This window comes from Nelusetta ayraudi, unplaced genomic scaffold (genome assembly GCF_046127955.1).
Source record: "Nelusetta ayraudi isolate G7.1 ecotype Tasmania unplaced genomic scaffold, CSIRO-AGI_Nayr_v1 ptg000048l, whole genome shotgun sequence".
In the NCBI taxonomy this organism is placed as follows: domain Eukaryota; kingdom Metazoa; phylum Chordata; class Actinopteri; order Tetraodontiformes; family Monacanthidae; genus Nelusetta; species Nelusetta ayraudi.
Genome location: NW_027466098.1, coordinates 16,455,847 through 16,476,928, shown reverse-complemented (window position 1 = coordinate 16,476,928; position 21,082 = coordinate 16,455,847). Strand labels below are relative to the sequence as shown.

Sequence of the window (21,082 nt, the reverse complement as noted above, 5' to 3'; positions counted from 1 at the left end):
ACAATGTTGTGATTGCCAGATTTTTTTTTCTGTGTGTTTGTCTTTGTTGTTTTGTTGAAAATGTATAAAATTTTCGACTAAAATGTGTGTGGGGGTGGGGGGATTAAACAAACATCAATAAATAAAAAATTGAATTAAAAATGTCAAAACACCCACGGTGGTTATATGTGATGTTTCTAGTGTTTTAGTATTATTATACTAAAACACTAGAAACAACAACAACATATCTTGTTGTAAAGGATTCCAACAAAATATGTAAACATATATGGATGCATATAGTCTCTAAAGTGTTGTTTTTCTTTAAAGTAGAAGACAAATTATTCATACACGTTTTAAAATATTAATAATAATTACAGCACATTTAAAACTACAACTCCCAGTGGCATGAGTAGGAGAACTCTAAAATACCGTCACTTCATTGGTTTGTCTTGACCCACGTGACTGTTCTGCGCATGTCATGAAAACCTAAACAGGAAGCGTCGCTGTCAAGACGAGCGACAGCGTGAAAGTCAAGTCAAAGCAAAAATGTGATGCGACTAATTACATTTATATTGTATTGTTGAGTTAGGGCAACATGTCACGCATTTAGTTTTTTTTTTAAATTGTTGTTAACGTCTAGGTTTTATTACGATGTTTCGGACTGCAGTTAAAACGTTGTCTCTTGCATCATCCACTTTCATTTCTCGGGCAGTATTAGGTTCTCGACATTATTGCAAGAAGATACCGACGAAACTACGTGTATCTGAAGCTGTATCGGGTTTAAACGTCGGGGCAAATATTAAAGTGCAGGTAAGAAAAAAAAAAAAAAAACAACTCCTCCATACATGTGCCGTTTTCGTCCTTGGATTTTTTTTTTTAACTTGCCAAAGTCAGTTCATCAGCATTTTCATCATGTATTTGTATTACAGCTACTAGTTATGCACTGTACTTAATGTATTCCATGTTAATATATCTCAAACAAACATCCTTGAGTTTATCCCCCCCCCCCGTCTGTTCTTGCTGTTGTTTACTAAGGCATAACTGCTAAATTTCAGTTCATATAGAAGTAGTAGGGGCTGCCAATCTATAGTTACTCTGTAGTGCAGTCATCAAGATGTTTTTCTTAGAAAACACACTTTGTGTGCAAAGAATGAATGGCTCAACAGTGTGTTGCTTTCTGTTGCAGGGATGGGTTCGCTCTGTAAGAGCCCAGAAGAAGAACCTCTTCCTTCACCTGAACGACGGCAGCTCTTTGCAGTCCTTACAGATCATTGCCACTTCAGAGCTGAATAACCCGTAAGCATGCCGACTTTATACCTGCCGGTAGCAGTAACACCTTACCATTCAACTTTTGGTGTGAATGAAGGAAATAATGATTGCCTCTCTCTCTCTCTCCCCCCTTCCCTTCACTTGAGGTTACTCACATTTGGCTCTGCTGTTGAGGTCACAGGCGTTTTGAAGGAAAGTCCTAATCAAAGACAGCAAGTTGAACTGGAAGCTGAGCAAATCAGCGTGGTCGGAGAGTGCAACCCTGTGGTGAGGCTCAAGTAATCCCATTTGTCTGTTACGTTGGCCGCTGTATTTTCAGCAAAGCCTAATGCAATGCAAGTCTAAGGGGTCAAAAGTCAACTTTGTCCTAGAGACATGGGACCACTTGCAGGTTCATCGGGATCCCTCAAGACACAGCCACGTCAAATTTGGGGCTTCTAGCATGAAAAATTTTCTTCCTCCAAGGGAGGGGCGTGACAGAGAAAGTTTGAGAACCACTGGCCTAAACCTTTGCTGTATGTTGCAGGATTTCCCCTTTAAAATCAAGGAGAGACACGGCCTCGATTATATTCGACAGTTTCCTCATCTCAGGCCTAGAACAAACGCTTCCAGCTCCCTGTTGAGAATACGTAGCCAGGCCACTGCAGCAATTCACTCATACTTCAAGGTAATGGTGTCACAGCAAGCCAGTATCGAGAACGACCAAAAATTTCAGTCTTTGGTCTGTGATTTATTTGTGTTTGTTGCAACAGGAAAATGGCTTTGCTCAGATTCACACTCCAATCATCACTTCAAACGACTGCGAAGGTGCGGGGGAGCTATTTGAGGTTGCGGTGAGTTATGATGTTTATACATGTATTCTGTTGGTCCTTCCTTAGTTTTCTGTCCAATGTGTGATGAGAACAAGGCCAATAAGAACCTTTGCTTATACTACAGCCACCATATTCAGAGAATGAAGAAGACAAGTATTTCTTCTCGGCCCCAGCCTACCTCACTGTGTCGGGGCAGCTACATTTGGAAGTGATGTCAGGGTGAGAGTAACTATTAAAACACATTTCTGACCTATGTGTTTCTGAATATTTCTGATAATTCCTTCCTACTCTTTTCTCCTTCAGGGCTTTCTCTAGAGTTTACACATTCGGGCCAACTTTTCGTGCAGAGAACTCCCAAAGCAGACGCCACCTGGCCGAGTTCTACATGGTTGAAGCTGAGATCTCCTTCACCGAGTCTCTAGAAGACCTCACCAAGGTTTGCTGTGTCTCGTGGATTGTAGAGATTATACAGATATTTCTATACATAAGTAAATTGTTTACATATATTTGTTTGTATAAACTCTGACCTTGCAGAAGTAGATTGTGCTTTCTTCTGAGTGCAAAAGCCCCACATTAGGCTAGAGGGCCTGATAGAAGATATTTTGTTATCAGTCAGTTAAACCGGTGTGAATCTTAGAAATGAGAAAAGTGTGAGAAATTGAGTCTGGAAATCAGCCCCTTTTTGATGTCACTAACAGCTCACTGATACTTTTTCAAGGTTAGTGATAGCAACACCCCAAGCCAAGGGGTGTGTTATGTGAAAATTTGCTAGGTATGGCAGCCCTTGGGGTCACTGCTGCAATACTCAGAACAATTGTCAGCTCTGGACAGCTTCCCAGCAAAACTGAAATAATGAAACTGGGTGGACTCTTCAGGTCATGGAGGACATGTTCAGGTCTGCCACGGAGGATGTCCTGACTCACTGTGCCCAAGATGTGGCTTTGTTTCACAAGCATGTGGCTCCAGGACACAGGGTGAGTCCTGTGACATTATATGCACACGTACATATACGTAACCCAGCTTTAATATGAACCCAGACTGCCTAACATACTGTAACCTACATGTTGTCCTACTGCATCCATGCATTAAACAGGACACTGTGGATCGTATGTTGAAGACGCAGTTCCCTGTGTAAGTTTCTGTTTTCCCTTGCCTGACAAAAAAGTGAAATAGGTCACTGGACTGATTTCAAATTATCTAAAGGCCTTGAATGATGACTTATTCTGTCTGCTTTTAGGATCACTTACAATGAGGCTATTGACATCCTAAACCGCAGTAATCAGAAATTTGACTTTCCTACAGAGGTATGTGCCAGCACTGTGACTTTTACTTTTATTTTTCCTTTTTTATATTAGTGAAGCAGGTTTGATTCATTTTCATCAGACACTAGGTAGCTCAGATTTTGTTTCACTGTTAGCTCTATATTTTTGCCTTGTATTTCCGTAACTGGACAGCTTCCTTTACGGTTAAACAGACGGAGGTGCAAGAGTGAGAAGCAGACGAAGAAGCTACTGTCAGTTATAAACAACGGTTGCTGCTAAAGAGATTAGCGTGGGTGCCACTCTAGCAGCAGTTTTTTTTTTATCAGAACTGGAAGGTATATTAACATCATAGGAGGCACTGCTGATGTGTTTGGGGCACAAAACACGCGACCAACGTCTGCAACAACAAATCCTTTTGGTCCCCTTGAATACAAGACATTCCAAGTTTTGCCTCAATCTTTAAAACATATTTAAAATGGACAAATAGATCCAAAAATGTCAAGAAAGCTTCCATCATGCATGCTGGGTTAAGACTTAACCTCCGCCTCTAAGAGTCCACTTTGACTGTAGCGGCTTCCTTTCTGCAGTGGGGTTGTGACCTTCAGACAGAGCACGAGAAGTACCTGGTGAAACATTGTGGTGACGTTCCAGTATTTGTCACTGATTACCCCTACGACCTGAAACCTTTTTATGCAAGAGACAACCATGACCATCCCAAGCATACAGTAAGACCGAGTTACATAAAATATTTGGCGAGCTGATTATTGACTTTTGCGACTCCTCCCAGAGAATGCTAGTTTGGCTCTGGCACTGATTTGCATGTCCAGGATGAATGTGCCTCTCGTTTGTGTGCAGGCAGCTGCAGTCGACCTCCTTGTGCCAGGAGTTGGAGAGCTCTGCGGGGGCTCGCTGAGAGAGGAGAGGCTGGATCTGCTGAGGACTCGCCTCCAAGAGTAAGAGCCTGCAGACCTGAGTCACGGGAAGGCCTGTGCTTCTACAGGATTGTCCACAGGGTTTTTAAAATGCCTTTTGTCTAAGTGGTAGTTCATGTAAGACAATCCGATGCTCGAAGAAGAGAAAGTACCGGCACATTATAGGAAGTGGCTCAACAACGATAATGGTGCAGGGGGATAATGGTGTGTTTGAACAGACTGTAGGATCATGTTTATTCTGAACATTACCATACCATGAAGAGTTAATCACACGCCATAACTACTGCACTCTCCAGATCTAGCTTGACGCGTGTAAAAAGTCATGCTAGCGCCATGATGGTCCTGTCTGCCATTCACCTGCCGTTACTTAAGAGATTAGCATTGAGCAAATAAACGTCACACTCAAACGATTTCGTCAAACAGAAGTAAAAACCAAATAATCCCGGTTTCCTGTAAGCACACAAACAGTAAGCAGTGTTTTTTCCCGCTAAATCCTTGCAGTTGAAGTAGTTTTCCAAACGCTCACACGTCAGGAACAAAACAAACAGGCGTAAGTACTTACATGAAGCGCGCATATAAAATGTATCCTGTAACTTACATACATTTATAACGTATTTGGTTTTTCAGGGACATTTTGACTTTTTTAAAGTTTTAATTTGAATTCAAATTCTCCCTCTTTTCAGGGTTGGACTTGACGACACCTACAGCTGGTAACTGCAACACATTTGCTTGACGGGCACTTTAGAAATTTCTGTCTGCTGGCACCAACAGAGTCATGATGACATTGTTTGATTGCAGGTATTTGGATCTCAGACGGTTTGGCTCAGTCCCTCATGGTGGATTTGGATTAGGATTTGAGCGATATCTGCAGTGCATTCTGGGAATTGACAACATCAAAGATGCGATTCCTTTCCCGAGATTTTCACATTCATGTCTTCTTTAAAACACTGAATGTTTTTTTTTTGTTTTTAGATGACTGATGTCTGTTTTTTTTGTCTTACAAATAAAAACTATATATATTTAACCGAACTAATTCACAAATGTTCTTTTTTACATTTAGTTATAACTAAATTCATAATACATAATTGTGAGTGACTTTCCCCCCAAAAAATTCACAATTATTAATCTGATATATACGGAAGCGTATTGCATTCACTTGGCAAATAAAAAAATAAAAAATAAAAATCTGTTCTTCAGTGTAATTATTTCTGGTTTTCGTACTATTTTTTTTCCAGCCCTGTTATTTTTATTTTGAAACAGTAGACAGGTGACTCTACGGCATGGATATATGTGTGTGTGTGTGTGTGTGTGTGTGTACATATATATATATATATATGTATGTATATATATATATATATATATATATATATATATATATACATATACATACATACATTTTTACAATTACACTAGAAAAAACAGGGCTCATTATCACGTAAAAACTTGAAAATGATCAAGTTAAAAGTTTTTACATTTGAATTGATTTATCTTTTGCAACGTAATGCTTGCATTGAACTTCATTTGGAACCATCCTGGCGTTTGTAACTACCACGAGGTGGTGCTATTTATCACCTTTGATCGTGATGGGAATCCGCCTTAAACCTTAGGAATAGTTTCTTCAACACTCAGACGTAGAACTTCGTATCATTGGAAGAAATACTAATCATCCCTCCCTTTTATATATGGAAAGGGACGTTTGCTGAGTCATCAAAACTTAAAGAAAACAAAGCCGTAATCAGTCACCAAGGAAAATAACGTTTTTGTTTGCTTTTTCTTTTTTTCTTTTTTCAACTGTCGCGCAAATATCGTGCGTGCGGGCGGGTGGAGAGGATTTCTCCCAATGTTTAAACTCTGATGCGAGCTCGTGACGCAAGCGGTTGTTACCCCCCAACCCCAACCCCTCCCCTCTCCATCCTGTTCGGTGCGTCCTCGCGCGCTGTAGGGCTCGTCCCATTCGGAGTGCGCGCGGTGTGGGCGTGGCCAGAGTTTGGAAAACAAACGCCCTCATCCTCTAGCTTCCCCACGGCTGCCTGGCTGCCTGCCTGTCACCTCGCCAGCCCGTCGCGTCTACAACACCACCACGAGTTCCAGCGACAGTTCCGCCTCCTTCCGGGCGTCGCGCGATGGTTTTTTGCGCGCCTTGCCGTCTCCACTACTAGCAGCAGAGGCACGAGGAGCGTCCGGCAGCAGCCTTGTGATTGGGGAGCAAATGGGGGGAGCGGCAACTGCGTGAGAGCGACCTGGGGCGAGTGTTTCCTGACGGGAGGTGGAGGTGGAGGGCAGAGGCGGGGGAGGCTGTCATGTTCTAGCCGAGCAGCTGAAACACGGTGCCGGAGCGAAGAGCAGAGCGAGCGAGCGCGAGCGACCCACAGCGAGCAAACATGAGCAGCAGCGGCGGCGGAGAGATCCTCTTCCAGGGCTGGCTGAGAAAGTCTCCGCCGGAGAGGAAACTCCGGAGATATGTGAGTGTGTCACACTTTCTCTCACTCCCTTTTTATCACCCCGGCACTGGTTTGTGTGTGTGTGTGTGTGTGTGTGTGTGTGTGTGTGTGTGTGTGTGTGTGTGTGTGTGTGTGTGTGTGTGTGTGCTGTCAAACTGAAACGTGGAGTTGTAACAGGTGCATCCCTGCTTACATTCGCCACATCTCCTCTCTTTGTCCTACACTTAAAACCTCAGCACCACCACCACCCCCCACCCCCCCCACACACACACATCCCTCTCAAGAAAAATACATTTATTTTTTCTAAATAATAAGAAATCTCACTTTCAGTCTGAGCCACCCCAACCCCCCCTTTTTGCACGGCCCTGTCAAAGTGAATTGTCCACAGTTTGGAGCCAAACTGCCACTTTTCCCTTATCCGATCTGTATGAGGTAATGTCTGATCCAGCGCTAATGTCCCAACAATGGTGATAACTCCGCAGCATTATAGATCCTTGGCTTAAAGCTTTATAAGTCAGACTGGCTGCGAGTCTCCTGCCTGCCTGCTGGGTGCCAGGGCCAGGAGGATGGAGCTGCAAATCAGATAATAGGATTTATGTGGGGGTGATGGGGGGCAGCAGATAGAAGCATGAGACAATCTCCTATAAATACAGCTGTCCACTGTTTATGTATGGTGTTGCGTTACCAGGCCTTCTCCGTGTGTGTGTCCCCCCCCCACACACACACACACCCCGCGAGCTGACTTTGCCATGATGTCATCCCTCTCCCTCTGTTTCATCTGGAAATCCATCCCCGAGTGTCTTCTGATGCGGCCCGCCAACCTCCCCCCCACCCAGCCCCTCATTGTCTTCCACTTAGAGAACTCGGCCCGCTTGTTTACACAGGGACCACCGTGGTCAGTGTGGAACGGCAGCTGCGGCGGGGTCGGGAGGAAAATGAAAAAAAAAAAAAAATTAAAAAAACCTGCTCGGGTTGACTGCGACGCTGTACAAACAACAGGAGAGTGAGAAGCAGGAGAAGAAGAGGAGAAAAAAGTGGAGGGGTGGGGTGGGGTGGAGGGCATAATGGAGCTAAAACATAATGGCCTTTCCTCTGCAAAGAGAAGAGCAAGGAAGAACCTGTGAGGCCTCTTCACCCTGAGCAATAACCTATAAACAACTGCACTCACACAATCACACACGCACACACAGACGAAGAGTGCGGGCCAGCAAGCGCGGTGTCATGGGATGGAGCGTGCGGAACAGGCCGACTTGTGAATGCGATAATCGGCCCCCATCTGAAATTCCTTCCACTTAAAGTCGGAGCCCCGCAGACAATCGGCCCATTTTGCTGCTTCCCGCCGCCGCTGCCTCTGACGTCCCGATACGGCCGGGCCGATGCTCTCACAGGCCGCCGGCTCTCACGTAGTTGCGCACATTCCAGCCCTGGAGGTGTGTCGGGTCTGTGGCGCAGAGTTCGATCCGTGGCCGCGGGCCGAGAAGGCGAGGAGCCAGAGCTGCTGCTGCTGCTGCTGCTGTGAGGAGGGCCGTGTAGATTATTTGCGAGTGCGTCAAGTTGCCTTTCAATCCCTAACGGCCTGTCAATATTCCACCTGCTGTGACCTCCTCAGGCCAGACGGGACCTGTTTTTTTTTTGGGTCTTTTTTTGGTTTTTTTTTGTTAATCAGTATTATATGGTTGTTATAATTATCAGTCATGGTATTTCCCAACCAAGGGGGAAAAAAAACTATCATCTGAGCTTCTTCTGCCGGCGCTCTACTGTGCATGTGAAATGCAGTGTAGGTATCCAGCAGTGGCTCCCGCCGCGGGAATTGGTGTTACCGCTGCAGGCCTGATATGCAAATTGTATGCAAAAAACATACACACACACACACACACTCACACACACAAAACAAGGAATGGATGACGGTTAGGGACGCCGTGGATGTGAGCAGGCAGGAGACGACACGTTTCCTCAGCGGCTCCACGGATGAATGTTTCGCTAAATGCTAAAGGCTACAAAACACCCACAGACTCGCTCTGGTCGACGACAAGCCGCCGGCTGCACAGAAACACATGATCGGCATAAAACTCACAATATACACTTGGCCCCTCCCCCTCCTCCTCAGCCTTCCCTCACTGAGACATGTGACAGCAGACATGTTCAGTCTGCTGGGCCTCCACGGGGTCGAAGCAAAAAGGAAAAAAAAAAAAAAAAAAAAATACAAACACAAAACAAACCGGCAGCCCTCCTTCCACTCGGCGCCACCAAGTGAACCGCCTGCTCGTGCGTTTATCTCCTCCGAGGGGCTCAGCCGTGGCTCCAGAGGTGGGACGTGTTTTTTGAAGAGGGGGTGGATTGTTGGGGGGGAAGTGGCCTGGTTCCCTTTTGTTGAACAATATCCAGAATAAGCAGAAAGGAACACGAAAACAACGGACACTTCCAGCCGCTCGCTCCCCCACCCCACCACCACCACCCCCCCACTCTCAGAGCTGCATGTGTTTTGTGGAATTAGTCAGATATTGACTGTCGCGTTATTTTTCGCTCGCGGTGACCCACATCCAGCAGATGGTTATTAAGCCCCCGCAGTGGAATAAATATACAGCCTGTGTCCTTCAAGGACACGGATTGTACTCGTTTTATCACCTTTGTTTTTTCGCACCAGACTCCACTGGAGAAGCCTTTGCGTGATTAGTTTTCAAAAAAAAAAAAAAAAAAAAAAACTCTCCAGAAGACGGTGTAATTAGCCCTCTGTTGAAAGCCTCCCCACCATTTCAATGGAGTTGCTCACTCAGCGCATACGGGGCAAAAAAAGTTCCTCCGAGGTTTCTTGTGTTTTATGAAGCCCATAGAGCATCTAGCAGTAGTGTCACTTTCCATCATGCTTCTGTAACTCACGCGATGCACCAGGGCGCATCGGCCAATCAGAACGAGCCAGGAGACAGCCAGCTGGGAATATGAAACTCTTTTATTGGAATTTTCAGATTACCAGAACACTGGTAATTCTACACATGGATCCCGGAAAGGCAGTGGCTGTCATTTCCCTCCTTGAAAACAAAAACAAAGAAAAGAAAAAAGAAAGAAAATCATTAGCGTGTTTCGTAACACCTCTCCGTGCATGGCTTTTCATAGACAGGTACACCTCTGCTGCTGCTCCCAGTGTTGACATAATAAAACGTCGGTCCCGGTGAATCATGCGCTGAGCTGGAATCGCGCTGTTTGCGTGCGCAGCCTGAATCACGCACGCGACGCGTCAGAGTGTCAACAGTCGGATTCAGGATTCCGACTGTTGGCAGCGGCGCCGCCGCTGTATCTGACATCACAGGCGTGTCTGTTCACATACGCATTCCATGCAGATCCTATCGGATGGGTGAGGTGGGGGGGGGTGATGTTGCGGGGGTGTTGTTGCGGCTTCTGCCTTTCTCCGCTTCTTCTTCTTCTGCCACTTTTCACTTACTTTTTACAAATATGCAAATTTAACAATGCTTCCTAGCTGCTAATAAGCAATTTGCCAGAACATAAAATAATATAGAAAGAAAATTTAGCGAAGCAAAATTCTTAAAACAGAAAAGAAAATAAGTGACTTATTCAAAAAGGAGTGAGAAGAAGCATAGCTTGTTAGCGCTCACCCCTTTTTCCAAATATAGATAAAGGATATATACAGGTATATACAGTATGCATTGCATATTCATCCTTTCATATGTACAAACATATGCACAAGATCATTTATCTACCTACAAACACTGTATATTCATATATATACGCATACAATCACGTTCACATATACGCATCCATCTCCCATCAGTATGTCGTTGATAATGCAAGATAATGAACAGTAAATAATAAGCCATACAAATAATAATGAAAAAATCAAAACAAACGTTGATGTTAAACAATATATTTTGTACTTTTGTACAACTGATTGATGTTTGGACTTTGCTTGATTTCTTCACTTAGATTGTTCCATAATTTGACACCAGTAATAGATATGCAGAAACTTTAAACGTTCTCAGGGCTGCGAATGGCCCGACTGTGGAGGAGAGGAAGTGAGGCGGTGGGAGTCGGAGGCTTTTCAAGGCCTCTGTCCCGTCCTGCCCGTCCGCTGGCCGCCGCTCGCTGCTGTTGTTTTGCACGGGGACTCTGGGAAGTCCTTCTCCTCAGAGGTCAAGCCAGAGCGCCTCCCAGTTCCTGCTTTGACAGACACCGAGCGCTCGCTTGCTCGCTCGCACACTCGCACAGACGTTTTCCTTGTTCCGCTCGACACTGTGGATTCTCAAGAAAAGGAATAAAAAAAAAAAAAAAACAGGGCCTCTCCTCAGAAGGTACAATACTGGAGCGGCTTTATGCAGCGGAGCCGCGTCGGTTTTGTCGCGCTTGGCATCGACCCCAAAGGATCCCTTCACGATCATCTTTAAAGCGAGACTTTTAAAAAAAACATAGTTTTCTATTTATATCCCGCTCAGAATGTTTGTGGATCAAGCTCTTGGAGATGGAGCTGCTCCAACTCTGTGCTTAGAGTGATGCTAGTCTTGAAAGGTTAAAGGTTCCCTCCAGACATGTCCCCAAGTGTACAAATACTGTGCGGTGACTAATGTTTTATTTAAAGTGTTAATAAATGTTAATGTTAATAAAGCACTGTAAACACACTGAGAGAGCACATCCAGTCTGCTCCTTCCTCCTCCAGAATCGCTGGATCCGAGGCCCCGGTAGGTCTTGGCTCTTGAGTAGGTGGATGCTGCTCCCTTAAAAAAAAGAAAAATAACAACAACAAGTTTTAGACAAAACACTGAGTCAGACCGTGACTCTGATAAGGACTCTGTTGGGTAAAGTCTAGTTAGCGTCCTCTCCTCCGCCACTGAGGCTGGGCTTTTTTTTTTTGTTTGACTATTTGTTTGTCTGTCAGCGGGATTAGACAAGTTGTTGAAGTTGCTCTCTGTCTGGGCTTGAGGAGCGGTGCGTTTGGTGGTGACGGCGGCAGCTCAGGTGGTGGTGGCGGTGACGGTAGCTGTGAAAAGAACAACGGTGTCTGCTGCCTCATGATTCGCCTCACTACTGACTCACTGGCAAATAAACAGGGGGCACTTTACACAAATATTGGCTCTTTTAAGTGCGATGTGCTAAATGTGGCCCGAGTGGCGTTGATAGCGTTTTTTTTTATCCCACGTTTATATGACAGCTGTCTAAACATCGAGAGTGAGCCATTATTGAAAAGCCCACTGTGTATCATTCGCAGGGATCTTTTGGCTTTAAGTGGAATAGAACATTATGTTTCGTCTTTTATAAAGACAGTTTATGCGTGTTTATTTGACAAAGAGGAAGAGAAGCAGGTATCTGGAGTTGGTGGGGCTGCTCCAGTTTGTTGCTTTTCACCCTGACGTCACAGCTGCTCTAAGACCGGGTCGGACTGACGTCAGAGAGGAGTTTCCCGGGTGGAATTTGCTGATGAGGGACGAAAAAAAAAACTGTTTGCAGAGTGACGGTGGTAGTTGTGGTTGATTCAGCCGAGAGGGCTTTACCGGACAAACGTGTTCATGTGTTTGCTAAATGCTTTCGTACCACGTACACGCTGGTAAATATTCCCACGCTGGATCCTGAAGAGCCACAGTAGTTTGATGGAGAAAATGTTAAATATGTGCGTGTGTTTTAATAGGAGCAATGAGTAATAGGTGGTGGAGGAAAAACATGTTGTTGCCCTTCTACAAACACTTCCAACATGCATGCTTGAGATTTCTTCATCTCACACAGATAGACTGGCTACCATCTGCAAGGGCATCTGCCGCTTTTTGTTCTTCCCACCTATTGGAACTGGATTCAGATCTCTGTTCCTGGCCCAATTTTGTTGTTTGCATGAAAACAGGGGAAACATCTCATGTTCGAAACTCTCTCATTGAGGACACACTTCCGCTTTCCTCACACTTTCACCCTCGCTCTCAGTCTTCCGTGCCCTCTATCCATCATCTGTTTGTCTATGAAGTTATATACCGTTTCCAGCCCTGTGACTCAATGGAGGCGATAAACTCTCGGGAGCATTAAATGTATTTCTGGCCAACTGTCAGTGCTGAGCTAAGGGCCTTTATTTTTCCTTCCCGTCCTTCTGATTCCAGACAGCCGCGACTCACTGGAGCTCAGAATCTGATATTTTCACAAATGGACTTTTTTAACCCATTTGTCATGTGACTAGAGGACTAGTGGACCACAGAACCTCTCCTGCACTCTCCAGTGCTTCTGTGAAACACGCAACAATTAAAGTGAACTTAATGGCGTGCTCCACATTGTACGGCCTCATCCCCCGCCGCCGTCTGTTTGTTTATGCTAATGAGACAGTGAACACGACCGGTTCCACGTACAGCAGTGTTTCTCAAAGTGGGTGGCGCAGAGTCACGTCTATGGGCGCGCGCAACACCTGGCGGGAGGGAGACGGGGCGCCCGGGGGAACTAATGTTTTCACGTCTGAACTTTTTCCACGTCGGAACAATGAACAAAAAGTGTTCAGTAGGTTGTAGCTAAGAAAAACGCTGCTCAGGGACACAGGATGGACAAATATTTGACAGGGACGAAAATAAGAATTCAGGAGTCCGGCGGTGGCCAGTGTTCTTTGTTGTTGGCCACTTTTGGCAGTAGAATGGTTCCGCGAGTAGCTGCGGAACGATGGTGTCGTTCACGCCAGACTTGAAGCGGGGTGCACCTCCGCGGCCGGCTCGCGCCACGCAGCGATCGTTTCGGCGTCTGGTATATTTTCTTTCTGAGATGGGAGCACAACATAACGCTGTGGGTGGGGCGTGACAGAGAAAGTTTGAGAACCACTGCCCTAATGCCATGCAAGTCTATGGGGTGAAAAGTCAACTTTGTCCTAGAGACATGGGGCCACTTGCAGGTTCATCGGGATCCCTCAAGACACAGCCACGTCAAATTTTGAAAGAAAGATTTTCTTCCTCCAAGGTGGGGCGTGACGGAGAAAGTTCAAGAACCACTGACGTACAGAGTTCAAGTGTTGCTCTCTCACACTGTCCACATGTTTGGAAGGGTAACAAAAACGAGGCTGTGGTCCTGGGGGGATCATTAGGTGGGAGAAGAAGCCTGGCCCCTTTGTTACATCACAAAGGGTCAACCATTCAGAGATGCGTGTTTTAACCTGGTCTTTTTTTTAAGAGTGCAGCCAGCAACACCGTGTAAAAGATGGAGTTTTTTTTCCCAATATTGTGAGGGTTCACTAACAGGTGGATACGTGTACATGTACACATACACAACATGGTGTCCATGGGCACCAGGTAGCCCCGCAAGGACCACAGCAGTAGCCCGCAGGCCAGTTTGAAAAATAGCACAAGTTTTATCCAACCTTGTTAAGTCATTGCTGATAATTATTGAGAACTCATTGACGTGATCAGTGTTTCACAAAGATCAGTATCATTAATGACAATATATAACTGAGAGATATTATTTCAGAAGAGTTCATATGACTCAGGACCGAGTACGTCACCATTGTGTGCGCACGGACCCGAATGGTCGCACGCACTCCAGTGACGCGGCGCCACATTTTTTCCAATTTGCTCTGCCGACGTCACTCCCGCCGGGCCCCGGCCCCGCCCACGCGAGCTCGCTGGGAGCGGGACGTCCAGCCTGCGCTGACGATTCCTGGGGCCTCGGGGTCGGAACCGTTGTTTTTTTTTTCACAAAAAGAAAAAGCAAACAACTAAAAAGAAACTGCTCGGCGTCTCTTCTTCACGGCAGTCAGGGCTTCAGTTCGACGGAGCTTCCCATCACGGATGACGCGTGGCGCCCGTGAGATCATGTTCCACGTAATGGCATTAAGAGCTAAATCAGGCTACGTGCTACAGCAGCTAAATGGATTTTCGAGGATGCGCGGCTCTAGAAAAAAAAAGGGGAGGTGGGCGGTGGTGGTGGTTGGGGGTGTGGGGGTGTATCTGTTGCATGTATGAGGGGAAGCTGAGTGGCTCTTCCCCCTCTGCTCGGTGTCAGCCACCCACAGTCTCTGCTAACAGCCGTGGATTTACAGGCCCGCTCGCCTCTTTATCAGCGTGTGTTATGTCTCACAGCTGCCACGCTCCCAAGGTCAGCGTTTTCCTAGTCGGACCACTTTGGGGGAAAAAAAAAGGAAGACAAAAAAATAAAAGGCGGCTGTCATGCACCCGTTGCCCTTATTATAGCATTCTGACGGCATCAGTTCTATTTCGGTCGTCTAACTTCACTTGTCTTGGATGCGTCGATGAGAACTCAGTCGCTCGCCGGTTGCTGAATATGCAAAAAGAAAATAAAAATAAAATTAAAAAAAGGCTGCCGCAGATTTTTCTGGCACAACAGGGCTACTTCTGTTACTTCCCGCCACTCGTTCCAGAAATCTGCGTTTCAAGTTTTTGGCTCAAACAGCTGTGAGCTTCTTTTTTTTTTCTTTCTCTTTCCAAGAGCCAACATGCTCCTTCCCATGTGAACCGTAAGACGTCAGATGAGGCTTTAAGAGTTTTTTTTTTTTTTTGTTTCGTTTAGTTTAGTTTTAATTGAGCAATTGTTGACTAATCTGCTTTTCAAGCCATAGAAAGGGGATGAAAAGCATTTCTAATAGGTCTTGTTGAGGGGTGTAAAACAGTATCTAGGAATGTTTTATGATTTGTTTTTATTAAAAATGATGTAAAAAAATAAATAAAAAAAACAACAACTTAGAAGCCATATTGCTCCAGACATAATGGGATTGTGACCCCCCCACCCCCTTAACCCCCTCCTGCTGTAGAAACCTCCATCTGTTCCTGGAATGTGGGCCTGATATGTGACCCGCTATTGATTAGAAGCAGATAATCAGGCCTCTGTCGTCACAGCCGTAGCCCATCCAGCTCTGTCCCCTGTCACCACAGCATTAACCAGAATCACAAGTGCTCTGGCATCCACTCGCACAATCGCAGCCGTTATAAGCGGCTGCCGCCTTCAGCCCCGTGCATTTAACGTGTTGTTCCTTTCGTAATCTCGTAGGTGTTTACTGGAAACGCACAAGAGCCAAAAAAAAAGATGTTGTCTCTCATGTTTAAAAGTTTCCTATTTCTTTTTTTTTTTTTTTTCCTCATGACATCAAATGCGATGCTGATGCCTTTTTTCAGGTAGATGTTTCTGTTATTTGGAAGCTGAATGTTGAGCCGCCGGGACTCATTTTGGGGCGAAACTGGATACCAGTGATCCCACTGGTCACGCCTCCTCCCCCACTCTTGGTTTCACCCACGCGCTGCTCCTTAATGTTGAAGGTTCCCGCTTTAAACAGATTTCAGAGATTGATTTTCTTTTGTTGTGGGCTCAGGAGAAGCAGCCTCACACTATCCAAAAAGAAAAAAAAAAACTCTATAGATTCCCAGCCAACGGCATATTTAGCCCTATGTTTTCAGCCGACTGCTAAAACTGATGCTTTGTTGCAGTTTGGACATGTTTGGACGAGGGCAGAAACAACAGCCACATTGTTCTCGTTCTCGTTGGCAACATAGTGACCATTGTCTTTTGTGACATCACAAGGGGCAGATTGTCCGAACAGCATGTTTTTTAAGTACATGCTTTCGTAAAAGTGGAGCAAAGGTGCAAGGATGGACTTTCATTTCTGGGGGAAGGGTGTCACTCACAGGCTGGATGTTATTGTTTGAAATCACTGCTTAATGTGAATTTTGTGTAAAATATAGAATGTGTAAAATTCTAGTTAAAGATATTTTTATGGGATCCCCAGTTGTCCAGTGCCCCACGAATATGGGATCCGGTCTACATTTACTTACTCATTCATTTACCTTGGTTCTCAACTTGTGGAGTCTCAGGACTCCACAATCCTGAAGTCGCGACCAAAATTTATTCCACAGCACTGAAATTTATTCCACAAAATAAAAACACTAGCCCACATTCTATCTATAAATCTATCATCCATAAATTAGATTAACTATAAATTATTGAAATTATTGAATTGAATTGCGTGTCCTGCAAAATAAATGTCCAACATTTTCTCGAATGTATTTTTTAAAATCCTTTTTAAAAATGGGGGCCGGTGGGGGGGGGTCAGTCACAAGAGGTGCGTCGGCCAGATGAAGAGATGATCCCGAGAAAGAAAGGTAGAACGAAAGGAGAGCTGAAAACAGAGGAGAGAGCGTAAACAGGCAAGATGGCCGCCTGCGAGGCTGCGCTGGTGTTTGTGCAGCTGTGTGTGTCCTGCAGCAGCAGCAGCAGGTAGAGTCACAGACAATAACCTGCTGCCCCTCCACCACCACCTCCCTGCCCCCCACCTCCTCCCCCCTCCTGCGGCTGCAGCAGCAGCAGCATCAAGGACAGGGGTAAACAAGGCTGCTCTAACCTTTGCCAAAGATTAAATATGGTTGTAATGTTTGCCCGTGTACATTTTAACAACACGCGGGCTGATGCTTATCGGCCAGGCGCTGTTGATACAGCCAGTACTACGCACACACACAGACGCACACACGCAGACGCGCACTGCGTAACGCCGCGCCACCGTAAAAGGCACGCCTTGGATGACTGTTTGGGCCGCCAACCATCTCCAGGTTAATTTGTTTCTGTTACCAGGGCAGCGGAGCGACGGGAGGGCATGTTCCGATAAGTTCAAATACAGCGGGGGTGCCGCCGTCGTCCTGTTGATTTCAAATGATCCTGTAAAATGTCGTCCCAAGGAGTCGCCAGTGTTTCGACACGCCGAACAATCGCGTCCCTTTTTTTATTTTTTCTATTTTATTTTTTCAGTCGAACGGGAGCTTTACTGTTTCTTTCCCACACGCCCATTGTTTGCGCGGTCTGCCAACAATGGAGTGAAACATCTCTTCTTATTAATATGATAAACAAAACCCAACAAAACAGAAGGAATTGGCCAGACAAACCGGTCTTGATGCTATTTTTAGAGGCAGACCTCAAAAGGTTGTTTTGCATGGTTTTGTTATTAGTCGTGTTCCTTCCCAGCCGTCTAAAATGGGAGCAGACTCGCTGCCCTTTGTCCTCGGCTGGAGCTTCTCCACAGAGAGGGTGTTGGGACGAGGTAATATCAAGGCTTTGTGGGATGACAGGGAAAGATGAACAGAACTAAAGTACAAATTGAACTGCTTTTCCTTCCAGAGATTCTCAAGTGCTGCCAGGAGAGCCTCTCTCTCTTTTTTTATTTTTTTTATTATTCCTACGTTGAAGACTTCTGAATCCATGAACAAGAAGTCTTATGAAATTACCTTCTGGGGTAGTTTTAAGAAAGTTCAGCCTTTGATTTAAACTACACATTCATCACGCTGTTGTGTCCTTATATTTGTCACGTGTTTAAGCTTTGTTTCATTTTAATCTTGTCTGCACAGCAGTGAATGAATGGAACTGTTTTGGCTAAAAAAAACCGATTCCGAGCTCGGTGTTACCATCTTCTCTATATATGTCACTGTAGTTCACAAGTTTGAAGCCAGTGTAGTATTAGGTCAGTGTTGAATATCTTAACCACATACCATGCTCTTTTTTGTTTGTTTTTTTAGTTCTTGTTATTAAATATAAATGTAACCGTGGACCACATGACCCTGTAAAAACATACTGTATGTGCATTTTAAAGATGTTGCTGAATCGGACCATGGGCCTCTTTCTTTTTTTTTGGGCGGGGGGTATTTTTATTTGTTTATGTTTTAGCTTTTGATGTGGAGTTTGCCTGCGAGGTAAACCGCGGAACACACCCAGTCATTAGGCTGTCAAAGGGGCCGTGTGCTCCTGCCGCCTCCTCCTCAGAGGACAGGGTTCAGTCCAGGTGAACAGCGCAGGTGAGCTATTAGACTAGTCAAACAAACTCCAAGGGGAGTCGGGCAGAACAGAACAGAACAAGGCAAGCAGGGAGGCAGAAAGCTTGAACACAAAGGAGCGCAAAGGGAATGAAAGTTGGAGAGAGAGAGAGAGAGAGAGAGAGAGAGAGAGAGAGAGAGAGAGAGAGAGAGAGAGAGAGAGAGAGAGAGAGAGAGAGAGAGAGAGAGAGAGAGGCGAGTCCGAGAATCAAATCCAGGCAAGCACAGCCAGGACACATTCTGTTGTCGACTCGGGTCACCCGCTCTAGAAAGTGTGCACTTGTTTCCTCAGCTACGCCTCACAAGGAGCTCAATACACAGCACTGTTGTCGAACTGCTTGTTTATGTGTAGAAGGTTTTGGCCGGTGAAGTTAAATTCAGAGCCCCTGTTTCTCAGTGTGATTTTGATTCTCGGCGGTGCTGTTTTCCCTGCGTGGCTGTAATCTCTTTATTTCTGGAGAAGGATTCGCTCAGCGGTCACTTTGTTAGGAAGGCCTCGCAGTACCACACTGGGGGGGTAACAAAGTGACGTGTGTGTGTGTGTGTTGAGGTTGGACATGTTGTCCCGGGATGTCGTTCTGCTGTAAGCAGCCTTTAATTGAGTCACTGTCCCCTTCTCTTGATCTCCAAACCAGCAGATGTGTTTGCGCTTGCATTTTTTTCCATCCTCAGTTTGTCCTACATTTAGCACATAAAACACTGACCGGCTGATATGAAAAGAACCTTTTTTTTTTAGTGTGCCAAATTAGACTTGAGCTCCTCACCTGGGTCGGAACTGGACCGCTGGTGCGGGCGGTAACTCAGTCCACGGTCCACTGGTCCATCCAGTCCAGTTGTTAACAAGGTCAGTGTGTCTCTGCCAAGAGATGCCTTCCTCTTTTTTTTCTCTCTCACTCCCTCCCTGACCAGAATGCAGCTTAAACCCAGGCAGTGATGGGGGATGGTGGTGGTCCAGCCCAGCCCATCCCAGCCCTCACTTCCCAGCGCTCCAGCAGTGATCGATGGGCTTAGACATGCTCTGCAGGGCAGGCAGTGGGTGGCTTAGCCTGTTTTTGTTGTGTCCTCCCCCTGCCTTGATTTACTTGATCTGGAAAGTTTGCTTCATGTTTGAAGAAGAACCATGAGAGAGAGGAAAAAGTGAATGTGCTTCAGTTGTTTTTTTTCACTCCTGTCAACATACATGGCAAAGAGGAAACATCAGCTGCTGTCACTCAGATTGAGGAGATAATTAATTTGTTTTCGAATTTCCTGTGGAAAATGCTCACTCTATTTTTAGTGCAACACAGCCTCTTAAGTGAGTTTTATTTCCTCTACACGGAGAGAGATGTTCCTGTCCCGGGTTAATATGTCGGCCACGGCTGAGGGATGCCAGGAATAACCCAGCTGGGTCGCACCGACCTCTCCTCGCCGGGCACGGTTCCAGCTCTCAATTAAGTGATGCTCACTCTCCCCAGAAAAGGCAATAATATTTAAATGGGGCTTTGGCGAGAGTGGCAGTGACACGGCTCAGAATTTGAGTGGTTTGACTTAAACATCAGATTTAACCACCTGGATAAAATCATAATGATAAGTAGTAGTCGACTGTTCAGTGTGTCTTTATAAGACAGGATAGATGTTCATGCATCTGTGGAAAATGTGAAGCAGCACCGCTGGTGACTTGGTTGGAATCTGCAACTTTCACCCCACGCCGCTTCTGCAAGAGGAAACATTCATAAACATCCTCCTCTCACCCAAAAGGAAAAAAAAAAAAAAAAAAAAAAAAAAAAACAGAGCGCAGTCTGCAGCTGCACAGCTCATTACGGTGCTCTGATTACATCTGTTATCTGTCCTCACCTTTTTTTTTTTAATTTTTCCCCAGGACTGGAAATAAAATGTGCACAGCGCTGCCACTCCGTCGTCAGATATATTGCATCTGGCGTGCTCGCCGGTCTGTGAGTATACCAGTCCGACGGAATATGAAATGGAGGGGAACCTGTGAGGGAGCGATGGAAGGAAATGAAAGAAGACTCGGTACCTCTGTCTGCTGTGAGACACAGCTGACAGAAAGAGGGATGACAAATCAGACATAAAAATTACTCCTCTTCTGCTGTGTTCAGATGATAATCAGTTCTGTGTATCCTGAGATAAAACGATTTTGACGCAGTTTGCAAAATGAATGCTGAATCACGTTGGTTTTTTGGTTTTAAAGAAAAAAAAATCTAATCTGGAGAGATTTGTGTGTTTTCAGCTGACCTCTTGAATTCAAAGTGGGAACGATTTCTATCTGATTAGTGTTTTCCAACGACGAAGAATTAGAAAAGGTCCGTTCCACGTGGCAGGAAGCGTGTCCCGAAACTTACTACTCTAAGATAGATTCCTAAAATTCCCTGTGTGATGTCGTGTATGTGTCAACACTACCAGAAACTTTTGTCGACAGTTGTAAACGGAGAGTTAAGGAAGCTATTTTCCGGAGATCGATGCAATTTTTTTTTAACATAAAAATCAGCAGAGGCGACCTTTAATCTCCCAGAAGATCTTGGCTTTTGCCATTGGGAAAAAAAAGTTGAGTGTTCATCAAGTTAAACATTTATTATGAGCAAAACATGAGGCCCCTGTAGACTTCCTGTATGAACCATGAGGACAATGGAG

The 21,082-nt window shown here is 45.3% G+C and overlaps 2 protein-coding genes and 1 long non-coding RNA gene across 4 annotated transcripts in view; 2 read left to right on the top strand and 1 right to left on the bottom strand.

The window, feature by feature from the left end:
* The first annotated feature begins 458 nt into the window (after positions 1-458).
* On the top strand, positions 459-5,283 carry nars2 (asparaginyl-tRNA synthetase 2, mitochondrial). The gene is made up of 14 exons (XM_076036726.1): positions 459-789; positions 1,166-1,275; positions 1,395-1,515; positions 1,775-1,915; positions 2,001-2,081; positions 2,185-2,279; positions 2,364-2,496; positions 2,936-3,034; positions 3,154-3,191; positions 3,298-3,364; positions 3,910-4,047; positions 4,178-4,275; positions 4,938-4,964; positions 5,053-5,283. Exons 1-14 carry the CDS (start codon positions 631-633, stop codon positions 5,195-5,197), a joined length of 1,452 nt encoding a protein of 483 aa, XP_075892841.1. The 5' UTR covers positions 459-630; the 3' UTR covers positions 5,198-5,283.
* A 944-nt stretch (positions 5,284-6,227) lies between these two features.
* gab2 (GRB2-associated binding protein 2) overlaps positions 6,228-21,082 on the top strand; it is a 38,934-nt gene continuing 24,079 nt past the window's right edge. Inside the window, exon 1 of one of the 2 annotated variants that reach the window (XM_076036724.1) lies at positions 6,228-6,716. In XM_076036724.1, the coding sequence (XP_075892839.1) occupies positions 6,636-6,716 (81 nt within the window). In that variant the 5' untranslated portion in view covers positions 6,228-6,635. The remainder of the gene's footprint in view (positions 6,717-21,082) is intronic. The other variant, XM_076036723.1, reaches the window with a different exon arrangement.
* On the bottom strand, positions 11,098-19,547 carry LOC142895567 (uncharacterized). Its single transcript, XR_012928228.1, has 2 exons — positions 19,219-19,547; positions 11,098-11,416 (listed from the first exon to the last, which is right to left on the bottom strand). It is a non-coding gene; the product is annotated as an uncharacterized LOC142895567 (long non-coding RNA).